This window comes from Petromyzon marinus, chromosome 25, assembly GCF_048934315.1.
Source record: "Petromyzon marinus isolate PM22_M1 ecotype Great Lakes invasive population chromosome 25, UKy_Petmar_22M1.pri1.0, whole genome shotgun sequence".
Lineage (NCBI taxonomy): Eukaryota > Metazoa > Chordata > Hyperoartia > Petromyzontiformes > Petromyzontidae > Petromyzon > Petromyzon marinus.
In genome coordinates, this window is record NC_133691.1 from 2,131,745 (window position 1) to 2,155,505 (window position 23,761).

At 47.3% G+C, this 23,761-nt stretch overlaps 1 protein-coding gene and 1 long non-coding RNA gene across 5 annotated transcripts in view; one reads left to right on the top strand and one right to left on the bottom strand.

Annotated features, from left to right (window-relative positions):
* TSHZ1 (teashirt zinc finger homeobox 1) overlaps window positions 1-17,639 on the bottom strand; it is a 106,257-nt gene extending 88,618 nt beyond the window's left edge. The window contains exons 1-4 of one of the 4 annotated variants that reach the window (XM_076069621.1): window positions 16,398-17,639; window positions 14,866-15,478; window positions 11,741-11,839; window positions 2,032-2,156 (exon numbers count right to left, since the gene is read on the bottom strand). In XM_076069621.1, the coding sequence (XP_075925736.1) occupies window positions 2,032-2,071 (40 nt within the window). In that variant the 5' untranslated portion in view covers window positions 2,072-2,156; window positions 11,741-11,839; window positions 14,866-15,478; window positions 16,398-17,639. Of the gene's footprint in view, window positions 1-2,031; window positions 2,157-11,740; window positions 12,479-12,657; window positions 13,356-14,865; window positions 15,479-16,397 lie in introns of those variants that run through there. The other 3 variants (XM_032960740.2, XM_032960739.2, XR_012945283.1) reach the window with 3 other exon arrangements.
* Window positions 13,484-23,761, top strand: part of LOC142929126 (uncharacterized) — a 54,714-nt gene continuing 44,436 nt past the window's right edge. Inside the window, exon 1 of the long non-coding RNA XR_012945287.1 lies at window positions 13,484-14,508. This is a non-coding gene — a long non-coding RNA (uncharacterized LOC142929126). The remainder of the gene's footprint in view (window positions 14,509-23,761) is intronic.

Consider the following 23,761-nt stretch of genomic DNA (forward strand, 5'->3'; position numbering starts at 1 on the left):
TAAGCACGGAGGCATTTTGATAAAGTATGCCAAATCAGTCCATGGGAAAAGAATGAGAACACTCAGTCTGCCAACTTTTGATTGACCATTAAGCTGTTGATGAATGTGCCTGTCAGACGGCGGACAATTAAATCAGAATTGAGACAAAGTCGTTGTGACGGGCTTATTTTCTCCGAGCGGGCAGGTCCCCGTTTCCCTCTATTAAGGCGGCATTAAGTTTTGTGTTTGAGCACGAGATGTGAGAGGCAGACTGTGAAGCAAGCGGCGGCCGGACCCACAAAGTGAGTTTTTTGCGGCACGGGGGATAGAGGGCCTGGGGGGTGACGTCACGGCAATGTGCGTTGCCATGGCGAGTGATTTATTGATGTTTATCAGGAATGAATAGATCAAAGCTCGCCAGATGACAGGCAATCAATCACGCATCAAATCAAGGATGGCAATTGTCTATAAAAGCCCGTTCCAAGCGGCAGCTGCACACGGTTTAAAAACACTGCCCCCTATTTTTTAGACTTCTCCGGGGCTCTCTCCCCCATCACTCCGGCCTTGCTTCCCCACCATCTCACCCTGGCATCAACCACCCCACCCCCCACCACAAATAAGAATAATATAAAGCTTACACTTTTCCCCTAAATATAAAAGGAGCAGAGAAACCACGAAGGCGCGTTCAAACAAGGCAGAAAGTAATCGACTGTGACAGACGACCTGACATTTTTTTAAATAAAAAAAAATCTTCTTTTGCCCTTGCTTTTAATACATCCGGCCTGAGAGGGCGGTTTAAAGTAATTATATCGTGAGGACGACGACGACAACAATAGCCGTAATATTGCACTCCCAAAGCAGAAGAGAACAGAAAATTATGTAACTGTTTGAGAAAATAATAAATTAATTCTATGTCTCATATATATCCCCATATGCGAGACTCTACTGCACACACACACTAAATTGTGCATTTGTACTATCATAGACAAATGCTATAGACGGTATTAATATGCACACGAAACACGCATATATTGCACGCCTATTACACATGCATGTAATTATACGCACACAATGTTCACACGCACACACACACATACAACAATCCTGCATACTCGTCCCAACTGTGCTATCCACATAAAGTGTCGTGGTGTTCACACTCGCGGTGTGCAACACTGCAACAGAGTATACCACATGAACGTGGTGCCTACGTTCACGTGCTGGGCTACTACTCAACAGTGAAACGTGCAAACACAACGCGACGAGGTGCAGAGTTGGGCAGATTGGAGGAGAGATGGTGAAAGGGAGGCTGGGGGGCTGAAAGGAAACATTTAGATTGGGGGGGGGGGGGGTGTTAATGATGGTTATGTAATGTATGTGGGTGTGCATGAGGCATTGGAGGAGGGTGGGAGAGATGAGGTGGGTAATCAAGATCGAGGTGAGGGGCTAAGGCGAGGAGGAGGTGCAGGGATGTGTCGATTTAGTGGGGCTGGGGGGGGCCTCCTGGGATAAATTAAATTTGGAGGGGGGCTACCATTAATGCCTATCGAATGTATGTGTGTATCTATATAATGTATGTATCTATGTAACGTAAGTATCTATGTAATGTGTGTGCGTATCTATGAACAAGTTGGGAGGGTGGTAGGGGGGAGAGATACAATGTGGGGGGGGGGGGGGGGGTGTTAAGGAAGAATAGAAGAAGAGAGGAGGGGGGCTAACAGCAGTGGGAACCAAGAGGGGGGAGGAGGAGGATGAGAAAGTTGTGTTGATTGGGGGGGGGGGGGGGTGGCGCTTGGGAGTGTTTATGTATTGAGATGGGAGGGGGGGTAGGAGGTGCTGGCGACCAATGCTGGCTATGTAGTGTCTGTGTGTTGTATGGGGGGGGGGGGGGCAAAGACGAAGGAGGACGTTCAGAGTGCACTGGGCGGGTTGGCTCGTGATGACGGCTGTGTGTGTGTGTGTACAGAAGAATGAGACTATAGTGGGGGGGTGAAGAGAAGGGGGGTGAAGAGAAGGGTGGTGAGGCCGTGATGTGGTGTGGCAGGAGCGCTGTACCTGCTACACGGCGGGGCGCTTGCTGCTTGCGGCGCGGCATCGTGGGCGAAAGTGTCGGAGGAAGAAGAAGAGCAGCCACGGAGGCCGAACGAGGAGCAGCACTCCCTGCCTCCCGCTCTCCCCGTCTGCATACAGAGGGGCTCCAGGAAGGCGTGCGACAACAGGGGCAGCCGGCACCCCCCCACACCTCCTCCTGCTCCCCAATGGCCCCCCCAAAAAATCCAACCCCGCACCGAGTCGGAGCGACACCCGTCCCGTCCACCCCCCCCGCCACCGCCGCCGCCGCCGCAGTCAACAAACGCAGCCAAGCCAGCAAGAAGCAAAACAAACAAATAAAGAGCAACACGGACGTAAGAGAGGAGCAGGAAGGATGATGAGAGAACAAAATAAAAGCCAGCGGAGCGATGTCCTCTTAACCCCCCCCCCCCCTGCCCACCCTTGTCCGTTCCCTGTGCCCGCGTGTTACGACTGTAATAATGTCAATGATGTGTGCGCGTCTGTGTATGGTGGTGTGTGTGTGTAGCCTTCCGTCGGTGTGTCAGTACGCGTGTGCGTGCCTACATGCGTGTGTCAATGTGTATATGTGAGCAGGTGTACAGTACACACGCGCCGCGTATGAACGCGTGCGTGCGTGTGTGTCATGTGTGTTTGTTCGGACGTGCGTGCTGTGTGTGTAGGTACGCGTGTGTGCGCGTGTGTGTGTGTGTGTATCTACGTGTCTGTACCGTGCACGTTAGGTAGTGTTACACACCATTCACGTCCGTCCCGTATGCGTGTTATTTATGTCAGAGTCGTGTCTTGTCGTCTATCAAAAAAAAGAGGACGAGCAGGTATCTGGTCTGTGTGCTAGTCAAGAGGCACACGCGCACACACAGAAGAGGCGGTGTAGCGCGCACGTGTACAAGACACACACGTGTACAAGACACACACACACACACACGGTAGAGGCGGATGGAAACACTTGTACAGCGTAGAGTGGTGCAAGAAGACAGGCAGCGAGGAAGAAGGAGTGAGTGAGCGAGCGAGTGTGAGAGAGTGCCGAGAGTGAGTGTGGAGTGCGAGAGAGAGAGAGCGAGGCGCGCGTGTGTGTGTCAAGGTGCGTGTGTGTGTCAAGGTGCGTGTGTGTGTGTCGAAGCGGCGTGTGTGTGTCGAAGCGTGTGTATCGAAGTGTGTGTGTGTCGAAGCGGCGTGTGTGTGTCGAAGCGGCGTGTGTGTGTCGAAGCGGCGTGTGTGTGTGTCGAAGCGGCGGGTGTGTGTGTGCGTGTGTGTCGAAGCGGCGTGTGTGCGTGTCGAAGCGGCGTGTGTGTGTGTCGAAGCGGCGTGTGTGTGTGTCGAAGCGGCGTGTGTGTGTGCGTGTGTGTCGAAGCGGCGTGCGCGATGCGTCCCGAGCGCCTCTCGGTTCCCCAACGCCGCGACGCTCGCAACCCGGGGGCAGACGCGGCCCAGGAGCGAGTAGCCGAGCTGCGAGATCATCGTCATGGTTCGTGTGTGGAGGGAGGGAGGAGGAGGAGGAGCGGTGGGGGGAGGAGGAGGGTGGGGAGAGAGAGAGAGTGGAGGTGGTGGTGGTGATGGGGCAATGTGATGGTGATGGTGGCAGTGACGGACGCACGCACGCACGCACGCGCGCCAGAGAAGAGTATTTGTGTCTGTCGTGTGCGTGTGTGTGTGCGTGCTGTGGTTTGTTGTGTACATGTGCTAATGCGTACCGTGTTGTGTCTATAGTATGGTGTCTATGTGATGTGCGTTGAGTGTGTGTTTTGTGTACGCGTGATAATACAGTACGTCTTGTGTTTGTTAGTGCACGTTGGTGTGTGTGTTGATGTGTATCGTATTGTGTTGTTTTGGTCATGTGATAGTTACAATTAATACTGGGCTATTTTGTGTCTGGGGTATGTATGTAGTGTTTCCAGTGTGTTGCGTTTTTTATTCACGTTATAGCCACAATGTGTGTGTGATGTTTGTTGTATATTCTGTAGTGTATGTTGTGTGCGTTGGCTGTGTATGCGTTATAATACAAGGCAATGAATTTGCGTTGTCTATAGTGTGTGTTGTGTGTCTATAGTGTGTTGTGTCTATAGTGTGTGTTGTGTCTATAGTGTGTGTTGTGTGTCTATAGTGTGTTGTGTCTATAGTGTGTGTTATGTCTATAGTGTGTGTTGTGTGTCTATAGTGTGTGTTGTGTGTCTATAGTGTGTGTTGTGTGTCTATAGTGTGTGTTGTGTGTCTATAGTGTGTGTTGTGTGCCTATAGTGTGTGTTGTGTGTCTATAGTGTGTGTTGTCTATAGTGTGTGTTGTGTGTCTATAGTGTGTTGTCTATAGTGTGTGTTGTGTCTATAGTGTGTGTTATGTCTAAAGTGTGTGTTGTGTCTATAGTGTGTTGTGTGTCTATAGTGTGTGTTGTGTCTATAGTGTGTGTTGTGTGTCTATAGTGTGCGTTGTGTCTATAGTGTGTTGTGTCTATAGTGTGTGTTGTGTCTATAGTGTGTGTTGTATCTATAGTGTGTGTCTGTAGTGTGCGTTGTGTCTATAGTGTGCGTTGTGTCTGTAGTGTGTGTTGTGTCTATAGTGTACGTTGTGTGTCTATAGTGTGTGTTGTGTGTCTATAGTGTGTGTTGTGTGTCTGTAGTGTGTGTTGTGTGTCTATAGTGTGTGTTGTGTGTTTATAGTGTGTGTTGTGTGTCTATAGTGTGTGTGTTGTGTCTATAGTGTGTGCTGTGTGTCTGTAGTGTGTGTTGTGTCTATAGTGCGTTGTGTCTATAGTGTGCGTTGTGTGTCTATAGTGTGTGTTGTGTGTCTGTAGTGTTTGTTGTGTCTATAGTGTGTTGTGTGTCTGTGTGTGTGTTGTGTGTCTGTAGTGTGTGTTGTGTCTATAGTGTGTTGTGTGTCTATAGTGTGTGTTGTGTGTCTATAGTGTGTGTTGTGTGTCTATAGTGTACGTTGTGTCTATAGTGTGTGTTGTGTGTCTATAGTGTACGTTGTGTCTATAGTGTGTGTTGTGTGTCTATAGTGTGCATTGTGTGTCTATAGTGTGTGTTGTGTGTCTATAGTGTGTGTTGCGTGTCTATAGTGTACGGTGTGTGTCTATAGTGTGCGGTGTGTGTCTATAGTGTGTGTTGTGTCTATAGTGTGTGTTGTGTGTCTATAGTGTGTGTTGTGTGTCTATAGTGTGTGTTGTATGTCTATAGTGTGTTGTGTGTCTATAGTGTACGTTGTGTGTGTGTAGTGTATGTTGTGTGTCTATAGTGTGTGTTGTGTGTCTATAGTGTGTTGTGTGTGTGTAGTGTACGTTGTGTGTCTATAGTGTGTTGTGTGTCTATAGTGTGTGTTGTGTGTCTGTAGTGTGTGTTGTGTGTCTATAGTGTGTTGTGTGTCTATAGTGTGTGTTGTGTGTCTATAGTGTACGCTGTGTGTCTATAGTGTACGTTGTGTGTCTATAGTGTGTGTCTATAGTGTGTGTTGTGTGTGTTGCGTCTATAGTGTGTGTTGTGTGTCTATAGTGTGTGTTGTGTGTCTATAGTGTGTGTTGTGTGTGTGCTGTGTGTCTATAGTGTGTGTTGTGTCTATAGTGTGTGTTGTGTGTCTATAGTGTGTGTTGTGTGTGTGTAGTGTGAGCTGTGTGTCTATAGTGTGTGTTGTGTGTCTATAGTGTGTGTTGTGTGTCTATAGTGTGTGTTGTGTCTATAGTGTGTGTTGTGTGTCTATAGTGTGTGTTGTGTGTCTATAGTGTACGTTGTGTGTGTGTAGTGTACGTTGTGTGTCTATAGTGTGTGTTGTGGGTGTGTAGTGTGTGTTGTGTGTGTGTAGTGTGTGTTGTGTGTCTATAGTGTGTGTTGTGTGTGTTGTGTGTCTATAGTGTGTGTTGTGTGTCTATAGTGTGTGTTGTGTGTGTAGTGTGTGTTATGTGTCTATAGTGTGTGTTGTGTGTCTATAGTGCGTGTTGTGTGTGTCTATAGTGCGTGTTGTGTGTGTGTGTAGTGTGTTGTTTGTCTATAGTGTGTGTTGTGTGTGTGTAGTGTGTGTTGTGTGTCTATAGTGTGTGTTGTGTGTGTAGTGTGTGTTGTGTGTCTATAGTGTGTGTTGTGTGTCTATAGTGTGTGTTGTGAGTCTATAGTGTGTGTTGTGTCTCTATAGTGTGTGTTGTGTGTGTGTAGTGTGTGTTATGTGTCTATAGTGTGTTGTGTGTGTGTAGTGTGTGTTGTGTGTCTATAGAGTGTGTTGTGTGTCTATAGTGTGTTGTGTCTATAGTGTGTGTTGTGTGTATGTAGTGTGTGTTGTGTGTATGTAGTGTGTGTTGTGTGTATCTATAGTGCGTGTTGTGTGTGTGTAGTGTGTGTTGTGTGTCTATAGTGTGTGTGTAGTGTGTGTTGTGTGTCTATAGTGTGTGTTGTGTGTAGTGTGTGTTGTGTGTCTATAGAGTGTGTTGTGTGTCTATAGTGTGTGTTGTGTGTCTATAGTGTGTTGTGTATGTGTAGTGTGTGTTGTGTGTCTATAGTGTGTGTTGTGTGTGTCTATAGTGTGTGTTGTGTGTGTGTAGTGTGTGTTGTGTCTATAGTGTGTTGTGTGTGTCTATAGTGTGTTGTGTGTCTATAGTGTGTGTTGTGTGTGTCTATAGTGTGTGTGTGTAGTGTGTGTTGTGTCTATAGTGTGTTGTGTGTGTCTATAGTGTGTTGTGTCTCTATAGTGTGTGTTTGTCTATAGTGTGTGTTGTGTGTCTATAGTGTAGTGTGTTATGTGTCTATAGTGTGTTGTGTGTCTATAGTGTGTGTTTATAGTGTGTTGTGTGTCTATAGTGTGTGTTGTGTGTCTATAGTGTGTGTTATGTGTCTATAGTGTGTTGTGTGTGTAGTGTGTGTTGTGTGTCAATAGTGTGTGTTGTGCGCTGAGAACCAGACCTCTCAGGGTTCGATTCTGGACCACGGCAGTGGCGGTGGTATCCGAACGGCTCAGGGATTCCTCTTTCTCCCTTCGGTCGAATGCTCCCTGACTGGTGCGGTGTGTGCCGTAGCTGCCTTAATAGGTGCTCGCTAACAACACTTGAGATTCATGGGTTTGGTTGCCTATACGGGTGGTCTTTGCCTGTCATCCCTGCGTATACACACGTAGCTATTCTTGCATGTGTGTGAGTGGTGGTGGGGTGGGGGGTTTGCTATGTATTCAGTGATGACATATATGCACGTTCCTCCGGTGTGTCTAGGTAGACACGTGTGCGTGGTATGTATCGATTTGTACGTCATATAAATGCATGTATCGAAGTGGCATGCGTGTACACAGCTTTGTATTTTTTGAGAAATATGGCGGTGCTCGTTTTAGAAAGTATGTGTGGCTCTGATCGGTCGTTCTTCAGCGTGTGTGTTGTGTGTGTGTGTGACCTGAGCCTGTCCGTATATGCGTGCAATTGTCATCAGCGGGATGCGAGGCGTCGCTACGTTTATTGAACGCACGTGTACATGTGCGTGGAATACAGTGCACGAGCCGTAATGTGTTCATTAGTACATGACATCCCTGGGAATACACGCATGAACACACATGAACGCGCACAACCAAGAGGTGCAGACACGCTAACACGCCAGGGCATGTAAAGTCGAAGCATCGTGCGCAGGGCACTGTGTAACGTGAGCAATAATGAAAATAACGAGCCAACACGCGTAATCACAGCACACAAGTGTACACAATTAAACAATAACAACAGTTTAATGTAATTATTTGGATGCCAGTTGTCTGCAAGCCCGGAGTATTTATGTTTTTAAAACCCAACGCACTCCGTTGGTAATGAACATTGCCTTACGGTATACAAAATCAATTTTTGATGTAGGGTCTAAGGTTTTAGGAAAATGCGGTTTTGAGATCAAAGCACACAACACACAACACGCACGGACAAACAAGAACGAACTTCAATGAGCACGCACGCACGTGCACATGGAGTTCAGGTGTTGATGTCAAATCACTCGCTCGCCTGCTGCGAAACTCACCTGTTAACTGACTCTTATGAACAATTGCTACCCATGCCTAAAGTTCCGAACGCGAATGTAATTGCTAAACAACTGTTGTTGGTTTTTTTCCCACCCCACTGTTGTGTTTTTCAAAAAATCTAGTTAAGGCCTACATGTCCGATCATCCTTAAGACGAGTTAGTTGAAGTTGCAACAGATTTTATAAATACTGCATTATACATTGGTGAAGCTTTCTCGGCATTTAAATTGTACATAGCTAAATTGCCTATAAATGTAACTTTACCGATACGTCAAGGACTATTTTATATATGCGGTGTGTAACTTTTAATACGCCAATTAGCTGGTATGTGAGCTCATTCAAAATGACTCACCGACATACACGTGACCGAATCTGACTTGTTCAATGTAAATTACTATCTTATTAAAATTGTAAATGATAATAATAACAACAGAAACGGTTCCTTACAGCAGTTCGTTATTGCTTGTCTAAAAGGTGTGTATTAAGTCCAATGTACTCGTACCCTTAAGTACACACACGCTAACTACCGACCTTAAACATCCCTAATAATATAAATCGCTATATGACGTCTCAACTCCAGTAACACTTGCGGATTTTCCGTTCATTGCGTAATTTTTTTAAATGCAACACTTTAAAGACGCTCAGAGTCCGGTGAAGCCTCTGGGTTATCCTGGCGTTTACCAGGTCCATCAATATAACGTATTTCATGACTTTATAAGGCACACCTTCCTGTGCCAGGCTTTGCTAACTAACTGTATGGTCAACAATGTGTGCCAGTGATAATTAGCGGAAGGATGCGCCTCTTGAAACGTGTAGACGTATTACTACAACGCACGTCGGATATGTACACGTGTGGATATTCCTCGAGTCATTCAATACGCGATCAAATCGACATTAATTGGACATTTGCGAATGCGCGGTTGTCCCTGGGATGGATAACGGTGGAAGGGAATTATAGCGGATCTTAAGACGAATTTGTACAGGCTGAATTGTGTAAGCCCCTAAATTAGCGTAGGCAATTCTCTATATCACAATGTGCCAAATTATATTTGCAATGAATTAAAAGTTGGTAAACATGCCCGGCGTAATTATGAACGTGCGATAAAATCCCATTAATGTAATTTATGCGTCGCCGCTGTATACGATCATGCACGGCAGCAGCAACTACCACACTTGTTTCGACAAAATACGGATTTAATTATAGCCTAATAATCAATTAAACGCGGCATATCAATAACAACTTTTAAGAGAACGCCAAATTATACCGCGTAACAATTAAATATATTGCACACAGACAACACAGCATAACGTTCGCTAAAAGAAAGTCTTAATGTTCAGGTTAAATAGCCCTTGCTCTGTGCGTAGATTAAAGCGCAACAAACGCTCGTAATAATTCAATTTATTCATCGTTCTTTCGGGGCACGCTTCTTGGGGCACGTAGTTGTAGGAGTATCGCGATTTTAATGAATGGGTTTTTTGGTTCAATGGACCCCCCCCCCCAGTTGTTAGGCTAATTAGCATGACAATGCCGTTTCACAATTAAAGATTAATAATTATCAGCTGGTCAATGGGGGCCGCTTGTGGTGGAGCGGTGTCTACCAAAAGGGCCCATATCGGCGTGGCGCATGCATTGTGCGCGGTTTTCAGGTGTTTTGGAAGTGCGGGAACGCTTGTGTTTAAACTTCACGGTGGAGGCGGATTTCCACTCGTCCCTTAAGTCACTACAACTGGCCTTGGTTAAAGGGCACCGTACAATTGTAACGAGACCGGGGGGGAAATAAACTCGCCTTGCGCTTACCTCGGACATTACGGACATCTGTACGCGATTACGATCGTTGCCAGCGCACGCTGGCAAGGTGGTGCGCAATTCTCGCAATTGGAAGCAGCGCTCTGTGCTTTTTAAGAAATACGCAATCCTCTCCGCTAATTTATTACCGCCGAGCGAATGCGACTGATGCTATGTTCACGTGCCAAGTCCCCGCACATTATCCTCAACTGTTGAGAAAGGTGAAGTGGCCTTGGCCTGACGAACGTCACCTGGAAGAGGGACGATGGCCGAGTTTCACTGCGGAATGGCAGTCCAGGAATGGAGCTTGTCCGAGATAAGACGCCCACCGAATTGCTGTATGGCGATGAAATCTGCTCGGTTTGAGTGTTATTAGGTGGATTGTCTACGTCGTGGGCTCGTGAGAAATGACGAGCGCTTGGGAAGGCCTTCATCCGACAGTGTATTGACAATAGCCCTTGTTGATGATGATGGTGGTGGTGACGATGATGACGATCTCTGACCATGCAAGGGGGCACGGTACGCACGCAACTGGCTCGCTGCGATTGCCAGCGAGCCCTGGCGTAGCATCATCTCGTGTGTAGACCATTGATTGCCCTTCCTACCCACTAATGCAGTGTGGGCTGTTCTTAAAACATCAATGAGTACTGAACGGCGATAAAACTTGTATGTTAACCTATGGAGCTGGTATTCGGGTGTTCTATCTCTCACGTTTTTGGTTCATCGTCAGCAGCAGCAGCAGTAGGCATGATGAATCCACTGCTGGAGGAAGTCCTCCCCAAGCTGTTACCGACAATTCACCAAGCACGTGGACGCAAGCTGATCTCATCGTTCCGTCTCCCCGGCGGACGTGCGTATGGGACACGTAAGCGCGAGTATAATGATAGCTAATTACTAAATACTAACAGCAGCGAGACGGCAACATGAAGGTACGCACGGATATGCCGCTATGCGGATGGAGCGTCTCATCACTATCATTCGGCATTGCCTTGTTCCGAATCGGCTGAGAGTAAGAAGAGAATGTGCGATGCAGCGAGGCTCTATGAGTCTGTGTACTCTATGAGTCTGTGTACTCTACGGAAACTCGCGTGATCGCCAAGATATATTTTGACTACTCGAATGTGGAAGATATCGTAGCGGTTGATGTTTTGTAAGTGCTCAGGATATCCCAAGCACCAACACCAACATAGGCTATATCATCCCTACTCACTGAAGTATGGCTATTCGAAACCTACGTCAGGACATACACAGCACGTACACATACGTACACAGTACACACACACGTACACACACGTACACACACACGTACACACACGTACACGCACACGTACACACACACGTACACACACGTACACACACACACGTACACGCACACGTACACACACATACGTACACACACACACGCGCCTGCAGAACAGCCAAGTTCGGAGCACGCTTCGCCACCGCACGCTGCACCCCACTTTGCAAGTCGTTGCAGCGCGGGGTATATAACAACAACAATAACAACAACAATAACAACAACAATACTGCACCAACGGCGCTGCTCGTGCACTCGCAAGCAAGCGGACTGGCCAGTCGGCGAGCTTGGCTGGCTGGGATCAATCGACCGGCTGACCGGCCGACAGCGACTGTCTGGTTGGTTGAGTAACCGATCAACGCCTCTTTCGTTGTCTGACCGGCTGACTGGCTGATCGACTGACCGGCTGACTGGCTGATCGACTGACCGGCTGACCGGCTGGCTGACCGACTGGCTGGCTGACCGACCGACCGACCGTCCAGCAAGCCGACTGACCGACCGACCGGCTGACCGGCACGCCGACTGACCGACCGACCGGCTGAGCGACCGGGCCGGCTGGTTGCACGAGCAGTACATCGAAGCGTATCGCCCGAATTAAGAAGACGAACAGGGACAAGAAGGAGAAGGAGGAGAGTCAGGAAGGTCTCGTGTTATACCTTAGGGTGAAGAGGCGACGGGAGTCGCGACGGACGTGCAGGCGGCCTCCACTTGCGCGCTCGCGGCAGCAGTCGCTGTGACCTTACAGCTCAACATGCCTGGCGAGAGCCACGCCGTGAGCCCAGGCGTCGAGAGCGGAGGGTGTCGAGAGAAGGGTGACCAACAACAACAACAAAAAAGAATGCTACCACCCCCACCACCTCCTCCTCCTCCTCCAACAACAGCGCTACCCACCACCACCACCTCAATCAAAGCAACAGAACGCGGCGGAGAGAGGAAATAACTTTGGATTCTTCAGACGCAAAGTGCTGCCGTTGATCGCCCCGGGTTTCCCCCCCCTCCTCCTCTTCCCCCCAGCTACTCCTATTACTATTACGACTACTACTGCCGCCGCTACTGCCGCTACTACAGCTACTATTAATTATTATTATTTAAAGCGTTCCGTGCGAGGAGCGGCGTTGCGCGCGCTGTCTGTTAGCGCAGCGCCGACGACGGGGAGCTGCGAACTCCGCGCGTGCCGTGCGCTCGACGCTGCCGACGCCGCTGCCGCCGCCGCTGCTGCTGGGTCCGGCGGCTGCGCTTCACGCCCGACAGTTGTTGGGCTCGCAAGAAACAAGAAGATGAAGAAGAAGACGACGACGACGGCCGACTAAGACGTCGGCACCGGCGATGGCTGGGGGACGGTAGAGAGGGGATGAGAGGCGGGGGCGAGTCGGGGTTGTGGTGGGGGCGGCGGCGGCGGTGGAGGGGTGGTGGAGGTGGAGGGAGGTGGCGAGAGAGGTGGTGGTGGTGTGGTGGTGGTGGTGTGGTGGGGGGGTTGAAACATGTGTCCATCCATCCATCTCACACAGGAACCGACGCGCCCATTTGAGCCCAGGGAGCAAGGGAGGGAGGGAGGGGGGGTCTCGGCACTCACCGTGCCGAGCGGAGGTCAGCCGCGCGCCTCCGCTACGAAGTGTGTCTCCGAGTGGACCGGGCGGAGATGTGTTTCCTACCCCAGCCCTAATCACCACACCTGTGTCACACACCCTCCTATCTTCGCTTGCTTTTTTTAAATGAAGGCATCGAATTAATTTCACTTGCCCCCCCCCACCCCCGTGTGTGCGTTTTTTCTTCTTCTTTTCCAGCAAATGACTTTTAAAGCAGGGTTAAGCTCGCGAACTGAATGGCCCACGGGTCTCCAGAACGTGTTGCTCTTTCCTGAGTTCTTTGTTTTCCAGGGACAGTTTTAATGCGGCGCTTGAAGTCGAAACGGGGTGCACGTGTTAACAGAGATAACAACTTGAATGCGTCATTGTTATTTTCTCTCTCTCTCTACGCGAGTTTTAAGAGCGACATCGGCGCGAGTCTAAACATCCTGCTTGCTTTGGAATAGCGCGTAAGGAATATCTGCAGCATATGGGTGCGTGGTTGTTGTTGTTGTTTGTTTGTTTTACATGCATTACACTAAAACGTTAATACAATATCATACACGTAGAAGTTTGTTTTAAAACAGCGGGCAAAATAGTTTAAAGGTATGTGAATATGATATGCAAATGATGTCTTACGCAGTCTATTTTCATTGTAGGGGGCGGGGAGGGTGTAAGGAGGGAGGGGCGGGAGAGTGGCACGGTAGCGCCCCAAATATTGCTTTGATTTAGTTTCCTTCATTCATTCACGCTTTTCATCATTGTTTGCGTAAACGTTTGCGGCAACGTTGGGAAGTGTGCAATTGTGTACTTAGCGACGTTGTTGGGATTTCAGTCGCTCCTGCAGTCGGACCGCACGGATGAAGTGCCTTGCAGGTACCGTTACAATCACTGCATGGTGCAGGAACGTCGACTTACCCTGAGCATCGGTGCTTAACAAACAAAAAAAATGTGTGCAGCTGCTTCGTGGCGTCGCGACTTTCCCGGTACTCAATAAGAATTATTAGAAGTTTCGTAAGGATTAACGATTAACACCGTACTTTTAAAACATTGTACTGTAATCCTTTTTTGGTGGTGTCTAAACGCCCATAACGGTATATACATTGTTAACGCTGCGTCTTGCATTTCACGAATACCACCACTAACACGCTTACCCCCCACACACACATTATTCATTCGGGTTCAATCAATAGCCCGGGTCATCGACAATTCCGCGAGTGAGCAGCCTGGGAGAACACGCATTTTAATGGTAATCCCCGACGTTCAGAAACAAGTTTTATCGGGCGCTTATTTTTTTCCCCCCTACCACTTTTTACCGTTCCCCTTGTAAACAACAAACAACGACAAAAAATGCGTCAAAGAATTGCGCACGAACGCAACCTCGATCTTTGATCATTTCGCTTGAAGTAGGCTGCTGCTGCAAAAAGGCACGAGTCTTAGGAAAGATTAACTCGAGAGATGCCTGGCTGTCCGCGAAATATCATTCGGTGACGAGTTGCGTTTGAAGATGTTTTTTTCTCTCCTCCACCCAGGCCCACAATTGTCCGGCAACGCGACATCCGCACAGGGGACATCCCCGTGGCAAGCGCCGCGTTCGGTAGATGCCGTTGCACGTTAACAGGACGCACACAGGAACGCACGTCCGTTTTTTTTTGTTTTAAATGCTTGTAAGATTACACTCATGCGGAGAGCAATTTTAGAATTTCAGATCATTAGGCGTTTGGAAATTAGCTCGTTTTTCTGCTGTTGTTTTCACCGTAAAAAAAGGCAACCTTCGAGCGTAATTAATGCACAATTATACCCGCGACGCGGACAATGCGCATCCCGTAATGATGAGCCGCCTTCATTGTTGGATTCCGGTAAGTAAAGTTATTTGCAAACAATTTGGAACGCGAAATGTTATATACATATATATTTTTGGAAAAATAATTGTCACAACTGCTATGCAAATGTAATTTGCTCGCTATGCGTAACTTAAGGTTTTATTTGTGTAAATAAATAACCACCGTATCAATTGCGTCTTTTCGTGCCTATGTGTGTTTAATATAAATCCGCGAACACTCGCATAATGTGAGAGAGGAAAATGTCATCGTGAACCTGCACTAATTAAGTACATACCGCTCAAACTTTACCACGATAGGGCAGCAACAACAACACTCGTATAAGTGCGAAAAAATACATTGCACACGCAAGCAACAACCAATCAACCAACGCACCTGACTTTCGTAAATCCAAAACATCTCAAACCCCCTTCCTCGTATAGCTCCAGCAGCGCTCGGCTTTCCAGCAAGCAGCCTTTGCTCCTCTCAATGCACGCGGTATGGGCGCACTCCCCCCCCCCTAACCGCTTAATATAATCAAAGCGCCGCCACTGCGGGAGAAACACACAAGACGCAGTTGACACTTGACCTGAGGTCAAAAGCTACATGTAAACGCATGTGCTCTATTGCTGCGCTATTGCTGAAGGGCGGACTGGAAACGTGACATCTGATCACGCAATGCTGCTCCACCGCCCCGTGATGGAAACACACGTACCTAGGGGGCATGCGGCGTTCTTTGCTTTTATTTTTTTTGCGCGGTACCGCGCGTTTGGAGTCATAGTTTTATTTTCAAAGCAGTAGACTGTCGGCTGTGCATCTATATATATACACACACACGCGGGGACCTCGGGTTCGTAATGTGTACTAAGTGAATATCTTGCTCCTTAGTGAATTGCTCTTCCGCACTCCTCCGTACCGCTTGTGATAGATCCGACTTTTAACAGCACGCACGCGCGCGCCATGGTGTAATATAAAGCTCAACTTGGTCTTGGGAGTTGCAAGCAAAGATCTACAAAAAAACACATTTCACGTAATTATCAAAAGCACAAAGAAGGCATTAACGATCGAACCTGACGATGAAATAGGGCCAACCGCGGACCCACAATGAAAATCGAGGGAGTTGTCAACATCCTCCGCGGATTTTCGTGAAGTTTCGAGGCTGCGTGTGGGTTCCGGGTGCCATTCAGCATGTGTTCTCCGCGACTGGCCCGCGCGCTTGTTTGTAACACGCGCGCCGCGTACCGAGCCCTTGCCACGACCAGTCTTGAGACGTTTCACGCACCGAACCTTTCTTTAAAAATGTGCATTCCTCACCTGCCAGTATCTAAACCAGATGAAAACGTGACGCACACGGTAATTACTCGTTATCGCCCTGAATAATGCATTACGCGCGCGTGTATTTGCTTACACGCGTGCAACTAATTAGGGCGGCGTTGCGCTATGAACCCAGCAAACTGGGTTCGATTCCCGTCCACGGATAATTAACATCCGTGCCGAGCGATAACTCATCCTGTATTCTGGCAGCCCCCTTCACCAAGCCACAGTGACCAGCGAGGTGATGTATGGCTAAACAACACCCACATGACCGACACGGCGAGGGGGGGACCTTCATCAAGCAGTGGATTGACGACAGACTATCACAGATTACTGCGATAACGCCTTAAATAATTGTTATTCCTTACTATTCCTTTTGCACTTACGATCGTAAATCCTTCCGCAAATATATTCGCCAAGATGAGCTACAACAACAAACCCATACGAAATGATGCATATACGTAACAAAAAAAAACTAACTTTTGCTTCCTCTTCACACACTATGCGATGCGTCAATCAAACAGTACGGCGTAGCGACGAACGGTCACGACGCTTTTGTCTAACCTGGTAGAGAGAGAGAGAGACGTGGGGGGGGGGGGGGGGACACCACTCACTTTTGTCCGTAGTCACTTTAAGATGTTCCTTGTTCATGTTTTTTGTTTGTTGCTGTTGCACCCGAGTCGAGAGCCGAATGGCTCACAGGGCTATACCTAACAGATGAACTGAACTGAACCACGTGCGCCGGCGCTCTGAGAAAGTCGACGGCTCTTGTCAGCGCAAAGCGTGACCCGCCAGGCTTTGCGCGCGCGCGCGCGCTCGCACGCCGTGAGGTCGCAATGGTGCGCGGTGGAATTGTCGCCTCTGCCCACAAGAATCCGTTGGCAGAGATGTTTGTGTTGCCACCTGCATCGCTCGCCCCCGCCCGCGCACCGGACCTCTCTTCCCATCTCCGCGGTGGAAGTTCGAGGCGGCACACAGGTGGTGACCGCAGTCGTCACCCACCACCCGAGCCCCGTATCGCGATGACGCTTTGGCGTCAATCATCTCCAAGCGTCAATCGTTTTCATCATCACGATCTCTCGGCCCAGGGTCGATCCACTGCCGGGTGAAGGCCTCCCCAAGCCGACAGCACCGGAATACGGATTTAGAAGGGGAGTCGGACAATATGCCACGCTTTCGAACAACGTTATTAGCACCGACATTCACGCGATATCCCGCAGCCTGCTAACTCTCCGTATGCGGTGGCGTGTAGAGTGACTTACTGGGCGAGAGTTCCACCGCCTTGTTATAAACGAGTCCACTTAACATTCGCCGTGATGGCAATAGCTGGCATCGTAACGCTTCTTCGCAATGTCGTCGCCGCCCGTTCGACACATTGCAGGTAAGAAACGCAGGCGAATGGTTCATTGTGCGGTCGTGTTAGGGGCACGTCGACTGCCGCAGCTGCGGGAGTTCATCACCGACACCTTTCACGAGATGATGCCGCACGATTCGTCTCGCGCGCGACCGCGTCCCGCCTAGGAACGCTGTTACGCACGCGGCACCCGCTCAGTCGTCTTGAGTGCACGGGCATATCTGAATGTACTGCCGGTGGGGTGCATATACACAGTACAATATCGTGAATACATTACAATGTAACAGCAACACAAAACAGTCTGAATCTAAACGGTGGTATGTACAGAGTGTATAGCAACACACGCGATTTCACTCGTGAAAAACGTGGTAGCGTCTCTGGTTAACGATGGCCATGGCGATAACGACGATGGTGCCCAAAGATAATGCGTTTTAATTTGGCGATTGTAATAACGGCGGTGATTGTATCGTTAATGACACAGGTAATTGGGACGATAGCAATGCTGATGAGTGTGGTTATGATAACAGAGATGACGAGAGTGGAGATAGTAACGTTGGTAGATTAATGGTTAATGATGGTTGTACTAAAGATGATGATGATGAAGTCACGACGGCCATGATAACGGGAGTAATGTTGATGGTAATGGGTAATAGATAGTGCTGACCAATACATCTCAAATTGTCTCACTCGATTATCATAGCGGCACCATACATGAAACAATTCCATTAATTACATTTCAAATTACTTGGCCGGGCTGCCCTATGTACGTTAAGGACAGGCAACGTCTCTTAGTGCTCTCACAGATCAACTTTGTTTCAATAAACCAAAGGCCTACAATCAAGTTATTTAAGCAAATCCTAATTTGCTAGCTGTGTAAAAGTGTCGAACGGAAAAGTAATGATCACAATAGGCAGCTCACATTGGCTTGCTTTGTATACATCAAACAAGTCTGTGTCGGGCAGTAGCCGCTCTCCTAATTAGTGTACACGGTAGCTGATTGGAGATACAGTACGCAGTTACATCAACACAACTTGGTCTCGATGCACAACCCGAATTGTAAATGCGGCGAATTTATATCTAGAGGTCCCCATTGTGGGATTTTTAGTATCAGCGTTAAACACAAAAAAAGTGTGCGTGTGTGTTATGATTACATGTTTTAAAACATTGCAAGTGTATATATATACTGTATATTATTTTACATATCAAGTGCATAACGGCAATAACGGGTACATTAGCAGCAAGTCAATGAATCTCGCTTCACACACACGACTTGAGCGGCACGACGAATGTCGGCGCTGTGTAACAAGGTGCACAACATTTGCACCGCATCGACACGTAGGGAAGCCATTTATTTAGCATATATATTTACATAAACAAATTATCTGAAAGAATATAATTGTTTTAAATAACTTAACACACGGGCAAAACAGTCACAATTCAGAGCCTCTATTGAAGAGCAACTGCAGTGAAACACCGACGGAGTGGAGTGTCATTGGGACACTCACCCAAAGTGGTGTCTCGTCCAATGGTGCAACAGCAATCAGATCTACGCATGTTGTTTATTTTTTACATTCACAATTGTGGGATGGGGGGCAGGCAACGGGGGGGGGGAGGGGGGCAAAGATAGGTCAAAAGATTCATGAGTTATTAGGTGAAAATTCTAATTGAGACCAAGACCTTTATAATTAGCCATTGCTTATCAAAGTCAGTGCGTTAGTCCAGTGGGAATAAGATTGAAAAAAAAACTTTGGCTTGTATATCAAAGATGTACAAAACGTTACAGTGAATGAGATTAAAAATACAAGTTGAACCAACTTTGACGTTTGGGCTACCCTGAATCCCCCATCTCTGTGTTCAAATCGAGGAACGGAATAATACCTGGACACGTGTTACTATTTACTTCCTAAAATTATAATGTAACATGTGCGGTTTTTATGTTTACATACCGTACTCTGAAACTTTTTGATAACCTCTTATGAAAGTGGAATCTCGCATTACTGTGATGTACAAATCAGTCCGTCCGTTTATGTCGGATAAGATCCATTGAGCCAAGCAGCTCTTTGTCAAGGCCAACAACAGAGTTAACAGAGAAGCAAAAGAGTTTAAGGATCTGGTGGCGATGGGGTACACGAGCAAGAACAGTCCTCGCCACGGTGGCAAGATGTTAACTACCTCGCCTGGTATACAGGAGGTCGTGGGTCCGATTCCGACCCTGACGCCTGCTGTATATTTGGAGTTTGCGTGTCTCTCCCCCCGTGGTCGCGTGGATTTTTCTCCGGGTCCTCCGGTTTTTCCCTCCTAATTTAGAAACACGCGTTTCGAGTATTTGACTGCTATACATTTCCACGTGATAATCCACTTCGTTGAGATATCATTTGTGGCCAGGTCATTTCTGCAAAAGAGCTATATAGCTCAGTGGGCCTTATCTGGTAAAATGAAAAAAAAAATAGTTTGGTTGATAGTTTTAGATCAATCTTAGATATGTAGTGACATGCACACACCCCATCTCCGACTAGCACAGTTGGCTAAGTATGGTGCGAAAGAAGTTCAACAGAAGTTCAGCATACATACACACACCACAAGTGAAGTCACCACTACACTCAAATAATTATAAATCATACATTTGGTATCCGTTTCGTTCTTTTATCGCAAAGGCGTTGCGTTTCACGGACGCCATCTGCAGCAGTCTCGCAGTGGATGGATGATGTCGCGATTTGTAGCTGAGTATTTTGTAGGTATTGTTTTGAATTTGGTCAATTAGGATCATGATGCCGGCACGCAATTATATATTGTATACATTTTTGACGATCTCAGGTGATCAATAACGTCCACTGTGAAGCGTTCAGAACATTTAGCGATGGTTAATACATCGACAGTACTAACCACCGGCGCAGCCTGTCAAGTTTGAACTGCGAACCTCTGCAACAAGTGGCGAACGGGCTACCGCAGGGCCAGGGTCACCAACCCATATTGAGACCCCCCCCTCCCCCCCAGAGACAAACATTGTAGCACACAGACTCGCCTACAGATCAATATTCTTACAAAGAAACTTACATGCAGACACACAGAGCCATGTACAATGATCCAATCCTGGATGTTCAGGTACGTCCGCAGGTACTTGCAACTAAAGTCGCCACTCAAGAGTTTTCCAGCCTCTGTTTATTTGTGCCAATGCCTCTACCCTTACACAATAGAAGCAGGACTCTATTCGGTCTCTCCACATATAAATGCAAATGTTTAACCTAAATAAATAAAAAATATAGTTTATCTGTCATTGGCTTTCCAAGCCAATAATATTAAGCAGAAATGGGTTTAAGCAAGGAAATTCTGTTTCGGTTTTGACTTTCTGCATCTCATCCACAGAGTGAGACTTGTTTCATAAGATGCCTGGTCAATGTAGAAGAGGAGACCAAATACTCTCGAGCGCTTTCTCGAGTGTAGGCCATTTTTCCAGCAGTGGCATAATCAAGTAAAAGTAGGACTACAGTTTTACCTTTTTACTGGAGGTCAGCGATGCAAGTTTCCTTAAAAAGCTTTCAAGGACTTTCAGAAGATATGCTGCCAGGTGCATCACAGAACAGAGCGGCGTTCTTCATGGCAAGGCCCGCGGGCCACTGGCAGCCCCTGATGGCCTTTAGTGCGGCCCCCCAACAAATCACAAATGTGAGAACCCCCTTTACAGACGGTGTAGCGGCCCTCACACTGATGATGTCTTATCGGCGAAAGTTGCCCCCCTCTGAAAATCAGTGAAGAACACTGTATATATGTTATTGGTGGAGTACAGTCACACATGCATCTCAAACTTATGGAATGTTTGATCCGTTAATGTTTCCACACTCTCTCCACTTCAGCGCAGCAACGGCTCCGTATTCCGATAATTCTGCAAAGTTACCAAATGGCACCAACTTTTACGTCTGAATAATAAATGTGTTGAAGCATATGGCATGAAAATATGCTAACATGACCAAAAAATGTATACTCTATGCAATAGTAACTGGTAGTGTGTTTGCCTACTTTCAATTGGCTTCAGCGTTGCATTCCATGGGAGGTAATTTGTTTGTATTTATAGTCGAAAGTGTTTATCACAGGATTAAATACAATTTAGAACATTAAGCTGAGCCAACCCTAAGAGTAATACCAATCAACCTCTTTTTACGGGGGCCCGGTATATTTTACTTGTGGGTTTCATATTTTTCTCGTGATAAACATATACCTGACCGTAGAAGGGCTTCATAGCCATTCTTAAACACAATTAGGAATGTCATCAGCCACTCATTTATGATCATCTATATTTATTGTATTTATCCGTGATCATCCTGCAATTAATGATATCTGAGAATGGTCACTCGTGGACTAAGTTTAGATGAACAACGATGACATAATTGCCAATACAAAGGTATAAGGACACTTTTCAATTACCTGTGTTGGTGCCATCTGGTGAATGGAATTAACGAGAAAAAAGAGGGTGGCAGATCACACCTTTGGGCCCAAAGAGAGTTTACGAACGGCGCTGCACCTGAGCACCCATTGCAATGCGTCGTATAATGTTTCCACTGTAAGCACAGCTTGCCGCCGTGCAATGCCAGAATTTTCATCGCGGCGGCACAATGGTTATCGCCCTGCGCCGTGAACCTAAGCGACCTGATTTCGATTCCCGGTCAAGGCTAACATCGGTGGCGTGTCATATCCGAACCTTTCCTGGCCGTCCCCTTCACCAAACCGCACCGACTGTATGTGGATACGTACGTTGAACTTCCTTCGCACCGTACGTAGCCAGCCGTCCTAATATAATTATCAACAACTTGCCGTAACCAGCACAGCATGGCTTTCATAGAAAAGTGGATGGACACACGGGCCTGGTGGCTCAGCGGTAGAGCAAGTGGCTTGCAATTTAAAGGCTGCAAGGTAAAACCCTGGTTGAGGATCAACTCAGCCCATCATGCCCCTGGGTTCCATAAGATGGGTACCGCTTTGTGGGGAACTTGGCGTTGGTTAATCTACGGATAGAATCGTTGCCGCTACACGGATGTGCAATGTCTCTGCCGCTGACTCTGCGCCCTAAACAGGAGCTATGCGCCGCCTCATTTTAGCTAGGAAATCGGTGACGCTTATTTGTGTGCTTTATACATCGGAGTGCTATTTTACCCGTGTTCTCACTGCTCCCACAGTCCCCTCTTAAGCACACACCGCCACCTCCACGGTTCCACCCCTCGAAAAATGTATAAAACCTCACCGTCCCCACCACTGGCGTCAGAACCCTGCCGTTTCATGGCCCATCGTTTTAACTTTACACATTCACAGGGGTTCTTTGATATCTTTCCAGTCTGCCCAAATGGTCGAGCTAACCCGCAGTCACAATTTACGGCCAAAAATGTGTAAAAAAAAATGTGTGTGTGGGACCCCTGCAAGGGGAACGTCGTCATTGGTGATGAAATCATTTTGTCGTCTCATGGAGAGGGTCGCGTGTGAAGCCGCTTAACGTCGCGCGCACCGATGAACATTATCGTGTCGGTGGTGCACCGCACATCGTTTCAGTCTTTTTAGGATAAAATAGTCATTTTGTGTAGGTTTACGCGGAAATCGCACGCAAATGCATGCATATGTGAAGCCATAAGTGTAAAAAAAATATCTCAGTATTTTTTTTACATTTATGGCTTCACATCTCAGATTTTTTTTCAGCAAAAGAAAATAACAATTAAGCGTAGAGTCAAAAGAATTACAGCACTCTAAACAAAACCCTCCCAAGTGAAAAAAATGTGTTTGTTGTGTTAATGAAGAAGCATATGCTACATTTCTGTAGATGTTGTTTATTTATCATTGTAATTAGTAGGCCACGGAATTAAATATTGTGGCACAAATTCACGGAGCATTTAGTTTTGGAGCATTACTGTCGTGGAGGAAGGGGGGGGGGGGAAACCAAGATCTGGTACGTGGCCACGCGAGGTTGGCCACCGTCGTTCAATTCTGCCCATGACATTTTGTGCTACTAAGTGGGCACGCGATGCCAGCACTGGCGTCGTCGGTCGACGCTCGCGCAAAAGAACGAAGGGCAAGTGAGCCGTGGTTTGCGTTGGGGTTTCATGCTGCGAGAGACGTCGTTTCGAAATTGAATCTCCCAAGTCGCCGGCGGCCATTAGGCCAGGCGGTACGGCCTCCACGTTGGGCTTCTGGTACTTGTGTTGTGTAGGCCTCCAGCTGTCCTCTCTCCTGTGGCTGTGGCGTAGCGTTGGAGGGAAAATCTGTTACAATTAAAATAACTGCGCTCGGCCCAGCCTTCTGGAATGTGAGACCAGATGGGGAACTACAGCCTTGGGAAACGTTAAAAAGGCCCTGTAAAAAGCAGCTCTTTACTCGGCTCAGATAGTGCTTTTTCATCAAAACATATATATGTAATTTTTTTGTGGGAAGTGAATTTTAAACAGTCAAATGCATTATTAATATTTCATTATTGCAATAATGTTTTGTGGTAAAAGAAATTGCTTTGATGGAATTTGTTTAAGCGATGCAGGTTTAATGGAAGAAGGAGCATAGGAATGAATTAAAATAATTAGAAATATATAATTAATTTTATTTCAAAGCCGTAACTACGTTGTTGGACTGAACGCATCATATGCATCGAACTCA